The sequence below is a fragment of the Pezoporus occidentalis genome, unplaced genomic scaffold, assembly GCF_034315485.1.
Source record: "Pezoporus occidentalis ecotype Australia unplaced genomic scaffold, CSIRO_AGI_Poc_V1 ctg423, whole genome shotgun sequence".
Classification (NCBI taxonomy): Eukaryota; Metazoa; Chordata; class Aves; order Psittaciformes; family Psittacidae; genus Pezoporus; species Pezoporus occidentalis.
In genome coordinates this window covers 76,326-95,150 of record NW_026915751.1, presented here as the reverse complement: position 1 = coordinate 95,150, position 18,825 = coordinate 76,326, and the positions used below count along the sequence as shown (strand labels likewise).

At 52.0% G+C, this 18,825-nt stretch overlaps 1 protein-coding gene across 4 annotated transcripts; it reads right to left on the bottom strand.

Moving 5' to 3' along the window:
- Positions 1 to 346: 346 nt before the first annotated feature.
- SLC1A6 (solute carrier family 1 member 6) lies at positions 347 to 12,698 on the bottom strand. Of its 4 annotated transcripts, XM_062634355.1 has the most exons (11): positions 12,447 to 12,698; positions 11,588 to 11,725; positions 10,887 to 11,091; positions 10,246 to 10,288; positions 9,369 to 9,709; positions 6,987 to 7,220; positions 5,760 to 5,954; positions 5,283 to 5,417; positions 4,376 to 4,479; positions 2,172 to 2,199; positions 347 to 1,528 (listed from the first exon to the last, which is right to left on the bottom strand). In XM_062634355.1, exons 1-10 carry the CDS (start codon positions 12,658 to 12,660, stop codon positions 2,195 to 2,197), a joined length of 1,614 nt encoding a protein of 537 aa, XP_062490339.1. In that variant the 5' UTR covers positions 12,661 to 12,698; the 3' UTR covers positions 347 to 1,528; positions 2,172 to 2,194. The 4 variants fall into 4 exon arrangements, with proteins under 4 accessions (XP_062490339.1, XP_062490338.1, XP_062490337.1 ...); XM_062634354.1 differs by lacking the exon at positions 2,172 to 2,199; XM_062634353.1 differs by lacking the exons at positions 347 to 1,528; positions 2,172 to 2,199 and having other exon boundaries at positions 4,083 to 4,479.
- Between the last annotated feature and the right edge of the window lie 6,127 nt (positions 12,699 to 18,825).

The following is an 18,825-nucleotide window of genomic DNA, read 5'->3' as shown; positions in this document are numbered from 1 at the left end:
TCCCCAGCTCCTTCCCTGGGCAGGGCAGGAGGGGACATCCCGTTTCAGGGCAGTGTTCAGGGGCAGATGCACTGCCACACCAAGCACTGTGCACACCCCCAGCTGTAACGGGACACGCGGCCCATCACGGCGACACCCATCTTCTCCATGGGTTGTCTCTCTCAAAGCCGATTTGGAAGAGACGGGTCCTAATCCAAGAGCTCCTCATGTATGTATGCACTGAGTCAGCTGCTTCCTCCCAAGGGTTGCCCGTCTAATCATTAGGGATAAATCCATTTGCAAACTCAAAAGGTCTCTGCAAGTGGAAGCAGCAGGAAAGATGCACAGACTCTCACCTATCTGACCATTTAAAAGGCTGATCAAATGATTTAATGCTTTCAGTTATCTGGTTTTGAAGGCTGAGTTAGAACAAGGCCAGCACTGGGTGTGGAAGGAGCACAAGCGTACTCGCACTGAGCTCTGCAAGCCTGCCTCCGTGCCAGGTCTGATGCAGGGAGCATGGAGGTCCTTGGAACGCGTGCACAGAAGTCAAAGTGGAGATGTTTCCCTACACATGGAGAAGTCCCTGGGTCAGCAGCAAATACACCTGGAAACCAGCATGCGCTGAGCTCCTTCCTGGGGAGCTTTGGAAGACTCATTACTGGGCTGAGGTAAAATTGCCTCTGTTGCTTTAGGGAGGGGATTAATTGGGTGAACCAAGGTGGCCTTTGCAGCGAGATATGCAGCCTTACAGCCTGAGAGTTCACTAGTGCCTTTCCTTCTTGGATTAGCCACAAAACAGTTAACTCTGTGTGTACATATGTCTGTGCACGTGTCCCTTTCATATATATATATATAAAAAGAGGAGTGTGTATATGTATATATATATATATATATATATATATGCAAATTCCTGACAACACTTTACTGCTGGGGTACTGTAAACAGGTAGACAATCCCAATCAGAAATGGGTTAACAACACGGGTAAGCACCACAGCTAAAAACTAGCAGCTGAGTTCTGAAATTCCCCATGGGACAGTGGTTTGCAGTACTTGAAAATGAGGCCCCTGCTTGGTTGTGCTCTCCTAATCTTGTGCTGAAAGCAGGAAATCACCAATGGCAAGGCTGGGAGGGTGCTACTTTGTGGGAACATGGTGATGCAGCGTGGGATGGAGAGCCCCTTTTGTCATAATGCTTACATGTCTGCTAACAGCAACTGAACACAGCTTAGACTCCTGCTGAGTTTTCTTAAAGTATCATTAGGATCCTTCCAGGTAGCTCCTAAACATGATCAGGGGGGAAGGACCCTTTGCAATATCTCTAAACCAGAAAGCACGTGCATATATTATAAAGCCAGAAGGGACCCTTAGGATCATCTAGTTCAGCTGTCTGTGTAACCCAAGCCATAGGACTTCCCAGAATCCATTCCATTTGAGCTAGAGTCCAATCCAACAATCTTGTCTTCCGATTCATCGGGTTGCCCTTTGCACACAGGAAGTCTCTTCGGGATCAGAATTCAATGCTTCCTTGAAAAGTTGGACAAATAGTCTGGAAAGAAAGAAAAGAAAACCAAGATGCAGTTCAATGTGGATCAGTCTGGATTCCTGACAGTAACCGACTGCACAAGCACAGGCTGGGAAGTGGCTGCCTAGGCAGCAGTTCTGCTTAAAATGATGTAGGGATTGTCAGGTATTACCACTGGAGTGCAGTCAATGTTATCATGCTGTTGTGGAAAAGGAAAGCACTTTGTTGGGTTTCATAAGCAAGTCTGTTCGTTATGAAGGTTCAGACTCACGTCAGCTGAGCTGTGTTAATGATAAGCTAGTGCTGTCTGAGCCCACTGTAGATACAAGCTAGTGCAATGTATCTTCAATCTCTTTGATTAAGATCCAGTCTTTAGATACAGCCATCTCATCAAAGTAAGAGTCTAACCTCACTAAGGTTTAAGGCAAGATGAACAGACTTGGATTTGCTGTAAGTATGCATCACGGACAGTTATCCTGAGCAGCTGATGCATAGCATGCTGTTGAACTATGGGAACTTGAGTCTAAGAGCTAAATCTACAGGTACATGAAATATTCTCAGCACTAAGAAATCTTTAGTTGGATTCTTGTGTCAAAGTTTGGTTACTCCACTTTAAAAAAGATGTGGAACAGCAAGGAAAAAGTCCAAAGGAGAGGAATGTTGTTACCTGTGAGGGTATATGGGCTCTGTTTAGTCTAGAAAGGAGAAGAGCAGACATTATAATAGTATTCACACACGATAAAAAATGCTGCACAGAGGAGGACAGTGATTCGTTATCCTGCACACTTCCCCCTGCTAGAGCAGAGCTCCTGTCAGAATAAGCAACCTACCTCCCGCAGTCAGGAAGCAGCCTCCTGCCTTAGGCCAACTCCTGCTACATGGAGCTGGACATTCATGTGAAAGGGATGCACTTGTGCATTTATCTCACAGCAGTCATCCTGCCCATCAGAATAGATGGGGAATGCGGCAGCACCAGTACAGAATCCTGAAGGACCAGAAAGAGCCTCAGGATCTGGCTTTGGACATCTCAAGAAATGTGTCTTGGGAAGTTTTGTTGGTGCCGTTGTGTGGTTGTGGTTGGCAAAGTTGACTCCAGTTCTTACCTCTGAGGTCTTCCTTCCCAAGTGAGACCCACTTAGGTGCACCTCTGAGGGTATGGATAGGTCTTCTGGATGAAAAGTTTCAGTGTGGAAAGTCCAGTTAGAGGGGTTTAAGTGAGATGCTGGCTTTGGAATAATGAGCAGACCTCAAGTAAAAGCTGCCTAGTTCAGCTGTGCAGCAGGAGGCTGCTTGCTGCTGTTTCTGAGCTCAGAAAGCTGTCCTAAAGCAGGACAGCTACACTGTAGTAACCCCAAAACTGGCTCTTTTACATCTTCCTGGCTGTGCCTAGACATGCATCTTCTGGATGTTCCTGGAGCAAGCCCTGCTGGTCCCATTCACTGGAGTGAGAGATCCAGGCTGTGATCCTGGCCACGCCAGGCAAGAGGGACAGAGCATGGATGAAGCAGGTCCCTGCTTCTTGCTTGAGGCTCTGAGATGTTTCAGTCATCATGTGGGCTTATTTCCAAGTGGGTTAAACTGAAGCTGAGCTCCATTTGGTATGAACTGAGGAATTTATCCTGAATTTATATGTTTTGGGTCTGGCAAACTTGTACAGGTGCTGAGAAGTGGCTGGGTCCTGCCTATTAAAGATGAGGAGCTGTAGAAAGACAGAGGGATTTGGAAGCACATTCTGGAGCAATGCGACTGAAGGGAATTCACTTCTGGCAATAGCCAAAGATGAGCAAAGGAACAGTTTCCTCAAGAGTCTTATGATGAGGAGTGAAACTGCTGAGCAGATCTGGAGCTGGCAGGCATGGGGGTACCACCCAGCCGCTCAGGTGGGCAAACTCTTCCTCAACTTTGCATTTCTCCTTCTGGTTTCACCAAGAGGAGAGCAGCTTCCTAAAGAGAAATGAAGTTAACTGGTGTCTGGGAGAAGGGAGAGCTGTTCCAGAGGCTGAATAATGGGATATAATGAATTCTTTAATGGTTTGCTGCTTTCACAGTCCTTCAGCAGCTTCCACTACTGAAAAGCCTATTGACCCCTATTTTTGCTACCAGCCAACACAGGAAGCCCTGTCCCTGCTGTATGCTCCTTCAGGAGCTGGGTGATTAGGATCTGCAGCCAGAAGGGTTTCCAGAGGAGTGAGAAGCTCTCAGGAAGCATAATCTGTGCAAACAACAGGCCTGTGAGCAAGGAGAACACTGTTTCCCATAACCACTCTTGCCAGTGAAGGGCTGAACAGGAGTGCTGGGGCTCTCCAGACATCTCCAGATGGCCAGTGCTAAATGCTCTAATGTGCTTGGGAGAAGGCACTGACCAAGTGAAGGCTTTGCAGCTCTATCCTGAAAGATGGAGTCATCATGGCAACGTTTTGGTGCCAGTCCACATGTGGTGGTGTCCCCAGCCCACCTTGCCAGTTTGCTGTGCTCAGACTTTAGCTCAGAAATGAAGGAGCTCCTAATCCAACTCATCTACTGGGTCTTCTTGACTCAGGGCTAGCTCTTGGACCCCGTAAGAATGACTAAATCAGGCTTTTGTGGAATAAAACTTTCTTTGAAGTTTAATTTTCTCCTCTTTAATGCCAGTCAGAAAGAGATGGGGGAGAAAGAGGGTCAGGGAAGACTGCGTGTGGCAGAAGAGTCTGCATCTTGGGTCTTTCTCTGTCCTCCACTATGGGCCCCCCTTTCAAGTCTTGGCTTTCTAGAGCACTGATGTGCACCCTGCTGCCCAGCCTCACAGCACTGTCTCCCTCCTGGGGTGCCTGTGGGTGTTGGGCTGTGGGCAGACCAGGGGGGAGAGCCGCTCTTTCCCTGGCTCGCAATTACCGAGTTCGCAGTCCTGCGCGTCCAGCTCCTGCCGGGAGAGGTGCTCCACGATGCCGGCCCCCAGGGAGTCCCCCAGGACGTTGGTGGTGGTTCTGAGGCGGTCCCTGGGACATCAGGGAGAAAAATACAACAGAGCTGCTGAGGAAGAGCCACGGGGATGAGGCCTGGTCCCAGAACCACCTTCAGTGGGGCTTTGGAGTCACTCTAATACCTGGCACTTCAACACTGACAGGAAACTGACTCCCAAAGAGCCTTCCCTGGTTGACGGCCCTGAGCACAGGCTGCACATTCCTTCCTGCTCCATTGCATTCCCAGTGCAATATTCCTTCCTGCTCTATTGGCTACAAACCAGCAATACAAGGTAGAGAAAAGAGGAAACACTGACAGGGTACCCCAGAGTCAGGATCTGGTTGTGTCTGGGAGAGCGAGGACTGCACAAATGGCTTCAATCTCGATCTAAGAGCAGTCCTGTGAAAGCATCGTCCCAAGGTTTAAATGGGCAAGAAAGCTGGGATGGGGCAGAGTAGCTGAGGAGCTGCATCCATCTAAGCACTCCTCAGCTTTGTCTCATCACACTTCCTGTGTTTGGTGGCACAGAACCACCACTGTGCACTGTGAATTTGCTTATTATTGGCACAACCTGTCCCTGCTGTCTGGACAGTTTCTGGGTGCCTTTGAAGGCTAAAGCAAACTAAGGACATCGTGCTGGGTGAGCAGGCTGATGCCTTGGGTCACTGAAATACATGGTGGAGACTCCAGCAAGGGTCCCATGGACACAAGTGTGGTTTAAGCTTAATGATGCCAGTTATTGAACCTGCTTTTAGCAGGGACCCTGGGAGTACAGAGGGACTCCATAAGCACTTGGTAGGGGCACACAGCAGCGTGTGCTGCTGAGCAGAGAACTTACAGAAACCAGTCCACAGCGATGATCAGTGTAATGTCTTCAGTAGGCAGCCCCACTGATGTCAACACTATCACCATTGTCACCAGTCCTGCCTGGGGAATACCTGCAGCTCCAATGCTGGCTGCTGTGGCAGTGATGCTGGAGGGAACAGGAGAGCACAGCTATCAGCAAAGGGAAGAGGTGGTCACAGTTCAAAAGCGTCAAGAAGTAGCTCAAAGTCATCATCTACAGAATGCTCTGGCAGCCTTTCTGTGTCACTGAGCAGGATGGTGACACGTGGGACATGAACACAGCAGCCAAGCTCCTCCTGCCAGGCACCCATCCATAACAGGCTGCTCACTGCAGCTCTAGCTAAGGGATGGCCCAGACCTGGGAATACAATAAGGGCTCAAAAGGAGGTGTAGCGCCACAACAGGAACCCGACCATACCTCAGATAAGGCAACAAACTGAAGCACTTCCAAAACTCTTTTTAAAATCACCTTATTGTGATGATCTGCCCGAAGTCAAGTTCATAGTTGTTGACTTGTGCAATGAAGATGGCTGCAAGGGCCTCGTACAGAGCAGTGCCATCCATGTTAATTGTAGCTCCCACGGGCAGCACAAACCTCGTGATGCGCCTGTCCACACCGTTGTTTTCTTCCAAGCACCTGAAGGTGATGGGCAGAGTCGCTGAGCTGCAAGGAATGTACACAACAGCATGAATGGGGTATATGCGGACTTCAGAGGAGGGACTGAGCCTCTGCCTGGTTTAAGACCTTACCCACCTGTGTTTTCACCCTGCCATGTGAGCCAGAGGCCAGAAGCTGCTAGGAGAAAGAACAGTCTAAGCAAGGCTTCCTCAGATAGGGAGCACGCTGCAGTTGCACGTTCAGACATGGCTTTCCTCAGGGGGCTGGGACAGGGCCTGTGTGACCCTGAGGCTGGGGATGTTGGGATCACACCAAAGGAAGGTGATGCTCGAGGATTCAGGGTACATGGGACAGAGCCTCAAGACCAAAACTCCTCTGAGCCCTTGCTCACCCCCCTCAGTGCATAAGACAAGGATGACTCGTGTGTGAGTGTACATCTTGTGGAGAAAGCAGGTAATTGTCTCTGAAAGAGAACATGAGCAGCAAAAATGCTGCATGTGTCAGTGGGAGAAGACGTGGGAGAGACTGTTACTTGCCAGGAAGTGAATATAGCAAGAAACACAGACTTAGTGACACAGCAGCTACCTGCAGTCCCTTCTCTTGTACTCCATGGCACTGTGTCACTGAATGTATTGGTGTTTGTGCCTTTGCCAGGGCCTCCAGTGAGTTTAATGCAGCTGCATACAGTATGTGAGCCTGGGAGAGAGAAATGTGCTCATGTGTATGAGTGCATGTGTGCGATATGTGTATGTGTGTGTGGAATAATGCAGCACGTCAGCAGGAGTGAGACTTGAAACGCTGAGCTCAGCATTTCAGTGTCACAGAGTGACCACCATGTTTGGGGAGGGGGAATATGGGCCATGCACTGATGGTTAGAGGTGGCTAACCATAACCAACCCCTGAGCCGGGAAGTGGGAGTCTTTCTGCTCTCACAGCAGCTTGCCTGGAGCAGTGCAAAAAGCTGCTGGTGCTAGAAACTGTGAGAGCACAAGTGTGCTGTGCTGAGGGCAATGGAGCACTGAGAGGCAGCCCCAGAGTATCCCCACCAGCCCCAACCCTCCTCTGCAGCCGTCATACCTGGAGGAGGTGCCCAGGGCTGTGATGAGGGCCTGCAGCAGCCCTGCAATGAATACCCAGGGGTTCCTGTGAGTGACGATGAAGTAGAGCAGCGGCAGGATGCAGAGGGCGTGAATGAGAAGTCCAACGATGACGGTGAGCGTGTACATCCCCAGCTGGCCGCCCATCACTGCCAGGTCATCCATCTCCAGGATCTTGCCAGCGATTAAGAACATGATCCCCACTGGAGCATACCTGTGGCGCAGAAACAAGGCCGATGCTCAGAACTGGCACCCAGCCTTCCCCACCAGCTTTCATACCCCAGTAAGCCAGCACACCCCAAGTGCTCCCTGAGCCCCGCCACTGGATGATCCTGCTGCTTTCTGGAAACCTGGAGAGAGCTGGGACTTGGTCACCACACGGTCAAACCCAACCCCAGCTCTTGTTGCACTGGCAGGGACCCCGTACTCTGTTGTGCACACAACTTGGGCACCAGGGGAGGTTTCCTCCTCCTTCTTCCACAACGCTCCTTGTGGAACTGATAGGGGAGGTTATGTAGAGGAGTGTTCAGTCCCTTCCTTTCCTAACAGAGCTTGGGATGAGAATGTTGAAACAGAGCACAGGGAAGTACAGGAGAAACAGGGAACTGGGTGGTAAATGAGATAGTGTCCTATAGGCTCTGGGTAATCACATTTAGGGAATAGGAACTTATAGAGAATCCATATCTGGGGTAGCAAGGACTGGGCACACCAACCCCTGTGAAAGCAGCCATACTTTCCATTCCTTACGGCTTTTTTTCCCCCTTCCATAACAATGCATCTCATGAGCAGCAGTGAGGCTCCACCGAAGGGCAGCCATAACACAGGCATGGAGAATATCATGGGCACTACACTGAACATGGGCAAATCACTGGGCCAAAGAAAACCCCAGCTCCACGGCCTCACCTCTCAGGGCTGGGCCTCTACAGCTCAGGAGCTCACATGCAGTTCATGCACAAGGCTCAGAGGCCCACATGCCAAACTCCAACTTAGCCTCTGGAAAAGTCTCAGGACAGGATTTCACAAAGATTTCATTTCCTCTGACCTTCGTCCTCCTCGGCTGCAGCTGAAGACCAGCTCTGCCCAGGAAAACCAGCTCCTGGGAGCCAGTCTGCAGGCTGGGGCTTCAGGAAGGAGCCTGCCTCCTGTACCAGCAGGAATCTCTGCAGACACTACCTGCCGTGTGGCACAGGCATCTTGCAGAGTGTAACCAAGGTCCTAGACATCCACAACCTGCCTTTCCTCACTGTAAGAGGGTGCTAAAGGAGGGGCCACCACTGTGAGAGGGTGCTAAAGGAGGGGCCACCACTGTGAGAGGGTGCTAAAGGAGGGGGTGTTGAAGGCACCTTGAAATCATCTCTGGGAGCAGTGTGCAGGTTTCACCGCGCTCGCGTTCTCCCTTCTGTGCCCTCTTTTCTCTTCTTGGGAAAGTCAGACCCCAAGTTCTGGCTCATCCATGGAGGAAAAGGTCCCCAGTGCTCTGCTATAAGCTCAGCGTTGTTCTTCCCCCTTGTGCCTTTCTGTGTAAGGCCTGGCCCCACATGCTCAGGGTGTTGCTCTGGGATACAGGACTGTGACTAGAAGACTACGGAAAGGAAGCTGGAGTGATCTGCAATGGGAGAGGGTGCGGGGGAACAGATCCCTCCCCTGTCAGACATTTGCATGTATTCTGCCAGCTCCACGTCTCTCCTGTCTCACAGTACCTACCACAAACTCCTATCTAGACCTTGAGCCCCAGGTAGGTAAAGAACTTATAATAACAAGATTTGGTAAAATGCTGCCTTCTAGAGAAGACTCGGCTCAGCACCACGTAGCATGTGCAGCCTGGCACAGAGAGCAGCAAGCAGCTGAGCTCTAGAGGGGTCAGAATCTGGGAGACCTCAGATTGAAGGGCAGGAACTTGGAGCTGACTCTGTCAATGCAGCTCAGCTCTCAGAGCTGATGCAGGCAGCCGGCACCCTGAGTAGCAGGAAAGTGGCAAGAGGTTCCTGTGATTCATAGCTAAGGCTCCTGGAACACAGCTGGAATGAAAGCTTTTGGTGGGAAAGCCTCACACCCTACCCATGTTGGTAAGGCTAAGAGATCTTCCACTCCAGCTCTGCTCTTCCAAGGATGTTTCCAGCAGCCTCAAGGAAAGCAAGTCCTGGTAAACCTGCTATTTCTAAGGTAAAACCAAAACAAAACAGGAAATGAAATGTGAACAAATATCCCATCCAGACTTTTCCCTCCAGCCTGATGGAGCCAAAGGAGAGCTGTGCCCATCTGCTTTCCCTGTGCATGGCATCCTTAAAGCACCCCCACTTCTCATCAGGTCAGTGGAAACTGCACCTGCAGACCTCCTGCTCCAACCGGCCGTGCTCCTCACCAGATGATAATGGCCACCAGCCTCATGATGGCTTCGTTGAGGCAGTTAAAGAACTCCCGCAGGGCCCGTCCCTTCTGCTTCATGCTGCCGATCACCAAACCGAAGCACATGGAGAACACTACCAGCCCCAGCGCGTTCACCCCATTGGCTGAGCCCGGGATGGGAATGACTTCTTCAAAGGTCAGCACCTCGGAGATGGTCCCCAGGGCATGAGTGACGTTCTCCAGGATGCCGGTGACGTTCTCGGGCGCAGGGATCGGAGTGCTCGTCACCCCTGCGGTGACATTGCTGCTGTGGAGGACGGTTCTGGTGAACACCCTCGTGCTGTACTGCGTCTTGTACTGCAAAGACACAGGTTATCAGCTGGGCTCACGGGTCCTGCTTCAGGAGCTCAGGACAACAGGCTCTTGCATCTCTTCCTAAAGAGAGCACTGCAAGTTCCTGCTGACCTGCGTGGGGACCTTCCCTGCTCTGTTCTCAAGCTCCCCATATGGCTTTCATCAAGTTCACAGACCTGAAGGCCAAAAGAGACCATTGGAGCATCTCAAGTCGCTAGGACTGACTTCTATTCTGGCTTCTCTGATAACCCTTTGGGCTGCTTCCAAGGGCACTAGCACTACAGAAGAGACAAATCCATGGAGAATCTGCTCCCATTTCACTGCCAGTCCAAGACTGCACCATGAGATCACAGAAGCTTGAAAAGCTTGTGTGGGGATGCTGTAATACAGCCTAATGACTGCTCCTGGAGCAGCCACACTGTGGGAGGTGTGAAGGTAGTATGAGGGAATTGCTACTCCATCCCTCAGAGAACAAAGTTGGAGCGTGGTCTAGGGCACAGGGCGCAAAGGGAAGTGACAGGCCAGGTGGGATTTCATACCTGTTTGAAGCAGGCTTCTACCAGGTTGGGCGGGAACATGTTCCTGCAGGAGGTAAGACAAGGGAAGAGTTATTGTCCTGTTTGATTAGCAAGAAAACAGGGGCTTCCTGGGCAATGCCTCTGTCCTGGAGCAGTCTCAGGTCACAGCTCCCCCGATGCCAGCTCAGAGGGGTCCTTTCTGTCTGACAGAAGATGGGAATATGCCAGCCTGGAGCCAGGCACCCTCCTGCATCTTTGCAGACTGCAGAATCCTGCGAGAATTCCAAAGAATTCTGTCCTGGGAATCATCACGTCCTCAATTTCCTTGGGTCAGTGAAGATGGATATTCAGAGTAGCCTTTGCTGGGTGAATTTCTGAAGGCATACAGTCATCGATAGCTTTCATCACTTCTTTTGCTGAGCACGCCTTGGCCTCTTGCATTAATACCTCTAAGAGATGGGCTCTAGGCCAAGCATTCAACCTCAGAGTGGCAAAGCCAGTTAGCTAGACTGAGCTAGAAGTAGCAGGCTGGGCAAGACCCAACCATAAACCTCTTTCCCTAAGAGGGAATGCCTAAAGCTGTGACGCTTCAAAAGGATTTTCCATGCAGCAATGTAATCTCAGTGGTATGATCTCAACACGAGACCATCTTGTTCACCTACCTCACCAAGTCCATGAAGGCATCTGTGGTCTGCACCTGCTCAATCCTGCCTTCTCGGTGAAGCTTGTCCTTGGATCCTTTCCCTGGGTGGATGATGATCACCATGAGGATGCCAATGAAGACTGCTATGATCGTGGTCACCATGTAGTAAACCACAGCCCGCATCCCCATCTTCCCTGAGGCTCTGCCATCCAGTGAGGCCATTCCTGGGGAGTCACACAGAGAGACAAGGTGAGGTCTGTGATCTTAGAGGGAAGCCCGAGGAAGATTCAAAGCGTGCAGGGCACACGCATGAGCAGGACGGGCAGCTGGGGTCTCCAGCCAGTGATCAGCTCCAGCTCTTTTGGACTGACACAAATGAACCTTTCCTAGGCTGGAGGAAACCTGCGGCTGACTTTGGGCAACAAACTTGTTGACTTTTGAGGTTACATAGGATGAAATCGTTGTTAATGCTCAAGTGTTGGGTGTTGGAAGCACGGCATTGTGTCCTCCCCAGTCTTCTGAGAAAGCACAAAGCCTTCTGCTTCTCCTCCCCGCTACTGAGCCAGCAGGGTGTGAGTGTGAATGATGTTCACTACAGCTGTGGGTTCAGGCTTGGCCAGCCAAGCCAATCCAGGCACCTCCAGCTGGGGTACTCCACCACCAGCAAGCACCCCTCTTTGCTGCTCACTGCCTTGGCTGAAAGAAGAAGCCACTTCTCACCTGTGATCAAGCTGGAGACAATGAGAGGAAGAACGAGCATCTGGAGCATGCGCATCAGCAGCTCACCGGGGAAGGAGAAGTACTTGATCTGGCGATAGGTCAGCTGGTAGGGCCGGAGAGAAAATGCCAGGATGATCCCTGTGGATCAACACAGGATGAGAATGGAAATGGGACAGTGTGACCCAGTGGTCTGTCCCTCAGTCCTACAGCATGGCTCTGCTCTTTCTTGTCTCCTTTCAGCTCCTCCCCTTCCCAAAGGAGTAAATGCTCTTTCTTTCTCTAAAAGGCTGTGATCCAGTTTTTACTCTATGCTCACTGTCTCCCTGTGCCATGCTTATATGTACAGGAGCCTCATGCAGAAGGCCTCCTTGTTGCTCTGTCTGCTTTCCTCTGGGTTCTCTTCCCAGGAAGCTCATGAACACAAAGATGCTGTGACCAGAGGTATGATCTCCCAACCTAACCCAAGTGTCACTGCACCGTTTTGAGGCTTTGTCCACCACCCACCTCTTAAAGCTGAGTTCAGACAGTGAGTTGGAGACGCACAGCCAGGATCAAAAGCTAGGGACAAGGCACTATCTGCTGGGCAGATTTAGCCTGCATTGTATCACAGCCCTTTGCATCAGTTCCCCCTTCTGGTCCTGTCAGGCTGAAGCTGTCAGGATGAACCTGCAGAGCCCTTGTGCCTGTAGCCGTGCTCACAAGAACTCCTTCCACTGGAGCAGCTTGCTCCAAGCCCCTGTGTCCAACCTGGCCTTGAGCACTGCCAGGGACGGGGCAGCCACAGCTTCTCTGGGCACCCTGTGCCAGCGCCTCAGCACCCCAACAGTGACCATTCCTTCCTGCCCCACCAGCTCCATACCCAGCAGGACTGCAGTGATGGTGAAGAGGACGAAGGTGTTTCTCCTGAGGAAGCTCTTGGCACTGTCTGCCGTGATGCTGTGCATCCGCTTCTTGGCCCGCGCCGCGCGCTTCTGCACGGCCTGGCGCAGGCGCTGCACGCGGCCCTCGGCACTGAGCCGCTTGGCTGCGTCCTCGTTGAGGAAGAGGCTGTTGACGTGACTCTGCTCGCCCATGGTGCGTGTGTCTGCTCCGTCCCGCGGCGCGGCTCTGCCTGTGCCGGGCAGGAGAACAGCGTCGGGCAAGCGCAGGGTGCAGCACCCAGCTGCCTGCTCCGGGGGTCATCCCCCGGCACCCTGAGCAGGTTTACTTAGGTGTCTCTGCCCCTCTGCAAGGAGCACACCCCGGGCAAGGCATCTGAAGGGCTGCCAGGGTCTCGTCATGGCTGCTCTGGTGTCTCTGGAGAAGCTCTGGCCTCTGTAGCACCCAGCCTGTACCGAGAAGGGGTTTGTGGTGGCCCGGGCAGCCAGCAAAGGCACAAATCCCTTCACAGGGCAGGTGGGGGCAGAACCCGCACAAAGGGACTCACCTGCTCTTTATTCCAGATGTTTCTCCATCCACGTGCACTGGAAAATGGATTTTTGTGCAAACAAGAGGAAATTTCTCTTTGGAGATGGAAAAGCTCAGGGTGAGGCATTGGATCCCATGTTCCCCCAAATGCTCAGCAGCCTTCCCAGAGCAAAACTTAGCCCACAGAAGGAGCTCAGCAGCAGAACTTGCTCCTGTGCTCTCCCCACCCTCTTGCTGACTTACTCCCTTTCTCATCTGCATATTTTGCAATGCAGTGGCCCCCTCCAAAGCACATTCCCTCTGCATCTCTGGCCTGAAATTGTGTAAGTGTTCCCTGTTGCATCAGCTGGAAGTTCCCAGTCTGCTTCAGCGTTATCAAAAGTACTCCTGCAGATGAATGCTCTGCCAATGGCTTGGATTTCCCTTTTTGAGAGGAAGAAAGTGGCTTTTTCTCTTATTCATGGCCACTTCTCCAGGTTCCAGCCTGCCAGAAGCACTGCGATACTTGAGAGGGCACTTGTGGAGGTAACTGCAAGGCTGGACCAGGAAGCACAGGATGTTTTGCAAGAAAGTTGAGTGTTGCAAAACTAATGCCTAGTTCCTGGCAATGAGGTTTCACAGGAACAGTGGAATTTGGGCTATTTTAGGGACATTAGTCAAAAGATGGTGCATGTAAAAGATGGGGAAGGAAGGCTCCTGCACCACAATTTCTTGTTGCCCTGCTCTTTGCAGCTTTCTGTGTGGTTATCTTCTCATCTACCCAGGGAGATGTCCTGGCCATGGCAGGGAAAGGCACTGCAGGGTGTGTGGAGCAGCAGAAACAAAATGCAATGTTCAGGTGAAGCCTTGATCTGCTCCTTGCCCTGCACTTCACTCTCTGATGGACAGAGCATCAGCAGCCAGCCCGTGCCCTGCTCCCTCTGCACTGACGCGGCTTTGTGGTCGTTACCATGTCCAAGAGACATCAGCCGACGGGCACATCACCAGCCCCAAGGAAGCCAAGAGGCTGTGTGGCCAACCCAGCAGAGGAGAGCTCCGGTCTCCAGAGGGTTCAGGCTCCCCACTGGGACAAACCCAGTTGTCACTGCTCAGAGCAAATGGATGAGAGGCAATGATTGAAATGCTGGTGCCTTCCATGCTTGTCCCGCTATCGCTGGTGTCTGTGCAGGACAGCACAGGGGGGTTAATCTAATTAGTCAGGTTTCCTCCTGGGACTGACAGGATTCAGCCAAATTAGAAATGTCCATTGCAAAGTCTCTCCCTGGTTCACCAGCCTCCAGGGACCGAGGGAAGAATGGCAATGCCATCAGTACAGCCTGTCCTGGCCCATTGCTGCTAAAGGGATGACACTGGATAAGCACAGGAGAGTCAGATCCTTCCCCATAACAGCAGCTGCCCCAGGCCCCTGCAACACAATTCTCTCTGGTTTTTATTTATTCCTTGCTGAAAGCCAGCCAGAGACTGAAATAATCAGCAGTTGGAGCCCACTGCCTCTCTTGTCTCCAAGGAAACTCTGCTGTTGTGTTCAGCATCAAAGCCGGGAGGCTTTTCAAGGAGGGAATTCTCCACAGGTAGCAGCAGGGAAGCACCCTAAGGGGGAGGAGAGGGAGGAATCTCTGCAGGGGAGAAGCTTTGCACAAGTGAGGTGGAGGCAAGGGGTCACTGAGAAAGCTGCATTACTCCTTCCAAAGCAGCTTCTGGACAGCTCTCAAGTCCTGCTTGCTTTTGGGAGGACCATTGCCACAGCACAGTAGGAAGCTACAGTCCCTCCACTACCAGATGAACAGAATAGGTGCTTTCCAGGGACTGTCTCTGCAAGGATGGCAAGGGAGCAGTGGATGCCTCTGCTCTTGCCTCCCTTTCCCCCATCAGTGCCTGTCAGGAGCAATGAATCCATAACTGTGCTATGAGCTGGGTTTGTTCAGTCCTGAGGACTAGGATAGAGAGGGCCCACAGACCCCCTGGCTGGAGGCATCCTCATCTCTCATGCTGTTGGATCCTTTGCAGCCCGGCCCATTGCTTGCTCTTGGGAAGGGGAATACAAGCAGAAAGCAACGAAGCCAATGTGCCTATGCTGAACATTTCCGTTCACAAGCCCAAATGGGGTGAACTCAGCCATCTTTGTGTTGCTATAGCAGCCCCTGGCAGGGCTTCCTGCTCAGTCGAGTGCGAGGGCATCTCCATTTCCCACTCGGTACCTGGCAGCCAGCTCCCTCCCAGCCAACTCCCACCATGACAACGGCCCCAGGAGGAGAACGGATCTGCCCCGGGTCCCGGCACTGACCCACCTCTGTGACAGACAAGCTCAGGGGAGAGGAACCTGCAATGGGCAGGAATTCCAGCCCAGCTGAGCTCTACAGTGACAAAGTGGTCATCAGCAGAGCCGCTACTTTGGGGCCTAAGTGTGATGCTGGGAGGGCAAGCACTGCTCTCCCCATCGCTCCCCACTCATGCTCAGGTCCTGTGCTAAGGTTGTCTCCCTCTAACTGCCCACCAGGCACTTCTGTTCTGGGCCCCCAGCCCAAAACACAGTTCCACTTTGCAGCCACTTGCCTCTGGGCAGTTCCCTGTCCTAAGCAGGGTGAGAGCTATCCCTGCTGCTCTCTCAAGCACGTCCTCACAGCAATCTCCTGCCATCCTCCTGTCCTGCTTCATCCCCTGGCCCTGACCCCGGGCCCGCTCTCATTCATGCATTCAGGCTTCCTGAGAGAACCACTCACCTGGAGGAAGTGCTGGCTGTTGAGCACGAGGGTCTCTTTCGTCTTGGGGGGTTACTCTGAGTGTTTTCGCTCTTGGATTCTTTAAGCTGGAAGGCAGGATGCAGGATTTTCTCCTCGGAAAGGTGCGGTGTTAGCAGGGAGCTCGGAGCTGTACCTCCTGAGAGAGGAAAGGAAGACTGTAATATGCTCAGGATGCATGGCAGCAGGGGGTGGGGGAGTGGCATGGAGGAGGAGACTGTAAAAACCTGCGATGATTGCAGGAGCCCAGAGGACAGAAGGTACCTGTCACCGTGATGTGACACGCAGCCCGTGCCGGCTTCACCACCACCAGTGGTCCTGCGCTCACCTCTGCCTCCTCACACCAGCTGCAAAGAGGGTTAGCAGCAACAGAGAGCAGGACGAGCCGCTAAGTCAGACCCTGATCGCATCCCATCCCACTCCTGCCCCCCTGCTGCTGCCATGAGGGTGGCTGTGTGCAGAAACCCATCCACCCGCAGCAGCCGGATACCCTGGGCAGGCAGGTCCTCGCCGGTCCCCTCTGTTGTACGCAGGACCTCCGAGATCCAGGCACACTGAGGGCATGGACGTGTGTCAAGGAGGAGTCCATTCCCCGGGTGTGCGAAGTCAGGCAGCCGGACTCCGCTGCCAAGGGAGCCCAGGGAACTCCCACTGTCTTTACTCACTGATGGCTCACACATTGACTCCTGCTGTGCTGCGCTGGGTCTGCAGCTAGAGCCTGAACTTGTCCAGCAAGGGGCAGGTCAAAGGCACGGTGTGAGGCTCGTCTGACAGAGTCCTGGGACTGAAATCCCCGCTGAGAGCTCTGTCCCCAGCAGACTCTCTGGGCAGACGAGAGCTCAGCCTCTTCTGCCCGCGGATCCGGAAGCCCCCGGGCCTCAGCAGCAGCTCTCCCTGCACAAGGCACCCGACTTCACTGCTGGAGGCTGCTGACCTGCTCCTGCTCCCCGCCTGGACAAGTGCATTTCTGACGCTCCCCAGAGAGGGGCAGAGCTGCCACGCACGTGTTCATCCCTGGACCTACCGCAGGGAGAGCGGCTGGATGAGGATTGTCCTTTCCCACTTCCTATGCTTCGAGTTCAGTTTGGCTCCTAGAACCTGTGCTAGTTCTTAGCCATTGGTTTAATCCCAGGTTAATACCTGGGCCTTTTTTTAGCCATAAACTCACAGTGACAAATGCCTTCAACCAACAGAGGTTTGCAGGTTCAGTGGAAAAGCTACTTCTTCATCATCTCTTTATTTTTAAAGAAATATATTGACTATCTATCGGCTATTTAAAAAGCAGAACCCCTCTAGATGGGCTGAGTACTGGTTCCTAATTGAGTGACAAGGAAAAACCAGGCATGTGAATCTGTTAGCAGGCAGTTATGGCAAATCCAGGTTGCTATGCACACACTGGATGAGACGCTGATGCGGCAGGGCTGGGGGGAAGAGCCCAAGTGGAAGGCTGTGTCCACTGTCCCAGTAAGCACCTACTGCATCAGCCTTTCAAAAGGGCTCAATTGGTCTGACCTGGTAAAACCAAATCCCATTGTGGAGGATGCTGCAATGAAGTGAAGGTGTGAGTGTGCACAGCCCCATCACTTGAACATGACCGAAAGGCACATGAACCATGCTCATCTTGACGTGCCACAGGGACATGGATGCTTTCTACTGGCGTGCAGAAAGCCACTGGGATATTCCCAGTTGCTAATTGTCATGGTGAAAGATGTGGTTTTCTGGTGTGAAGCAATCCTTCAGCCCTTCCTTCCCTGGATTTTGCAATTCCGAGTCTTGTTCTCCTTGTTATAGTAACCTTAATTTGGGGGTTGGGATTAATTTTGTATCCTGCACTGCTCACATGGCTCAGGGAGCTAAGTCCCATTATGCAGCTGTGACCTTCATTCCAAGTTAGCAGAGTTTCTGCAAATGAATCTCCTTTGTATTTCACAGAGCTGCTCAAATAATGGAATTTCCTTCCTATGGGAAATGCCAATATTTCAACATTTATTTTTGCCCTATTTTGGAACAAAAAGTCAAAATTTCAACTCTTGCAACACACGAAATTCAGGAAAAATCAGAAATATAAAGAAATGGTTTGGTTTAGAATCAGACTCGCAGCCGGGTTTGTGTTGAAGGGACCTTAAAGCTCATCCAGTTCCAACCCCTGCCAATCTCCCCTCTGGCAGGTTAAAACCATTCCCCTTGGTCTGTCCCTACAGGCCCTTGTCCCAAGCCCCTCTCCAGGTTTCCTGCAGCCCCTTTAGGCACTGGAGCTGCTCTAAATTCTCCCCTTCAGGAGCCTTCTCTTCTCCAGGCTGCCCCAGCCCAGCTCTCAGCCTGTACAGCCCATGTAGCCCAGCATATACATCCCATGACAAATCATGTTACCTCAAGGTTTTGACTGGGCAGTTTCAATTGATGGGTGAGACAAACTTCAAGCTCCTGAAGGTTCCGTCATTCGAAAGTGCCCTGGTTTTCTCCTTGGCTCTGCTGAGAGTGTGTGTGATTGAGGCGTTTCAGCTATTTTGAATCCCAGCTCATGCTCCCTGCTTCTCCCAGGTGCACAGGGACCTTGTGCTGCACGTATCCACGGGGACTTCTGCTGCAGGAGCGTGTGTGATTTGTTTTGTGCTATTTTTCAAATCGAAATCTCTGTACACCACTCTCCAAGCCCAGCCTGTGTGAGCTGAAGATGCCTCAAGTGTTTGCTCTGCTGGTGCTCAAGTCTCATTCTGTCAAACTCTACTGGAGAATGAATCCCCTGCACCCTCCTGAAATGTTCTCTGGTGGACCCCCCCCCACGTCCCCCCAGCATGCCAAGAGGTGCAAGGAGTCATTTAGCTTTCCTTTCCTGGACCTCTGACTCTCCCTTCCAGCCCCGTGCTTTCCTACTGGCAATTCTTCTGCCCCATGTATTTGAAAGAAGCTTAATTTAGGTTTTATGTATGTCCTGGGTTCTGCAGTAGCAGTCATGTTTTTCCTTTGTGTTAGCTGGTGCAGTGCAGTGTTTGTCATAACCAAGTTCTTTCTAAAGACCCTTTTTTTTGCTTGCCTTATTGTATTTGGGCATTTGGACACTTAGACAAGGGGGAATGGCTTTAACCTGCCAGA

Bases quoted from the DNA above. Each gene is read 5' to 3' on its own strand.
- SLC1A6 (XM_062634353.1), bottom strand. From the start codon at position 12,660: ATGGGCGAGCAGAGTCACGTCAACAGCCTCTTCCTCAACGAGGACGCA. The intron at 11,092-11,587 runs GTGAGAAGTGGC...GTGACTCCCCAG, and splicing joins TGTCTCCAGCTTGATCACAG to GAATGGCCTCACTGGATGGC. The intron at 9,710-10,245 runs GTATGAAATCCC...GTGTCTTTGCAG, and splicing joins TAGAAGCCTGCTTCAAACAG to TACAAGACGCAGTACAGCAC.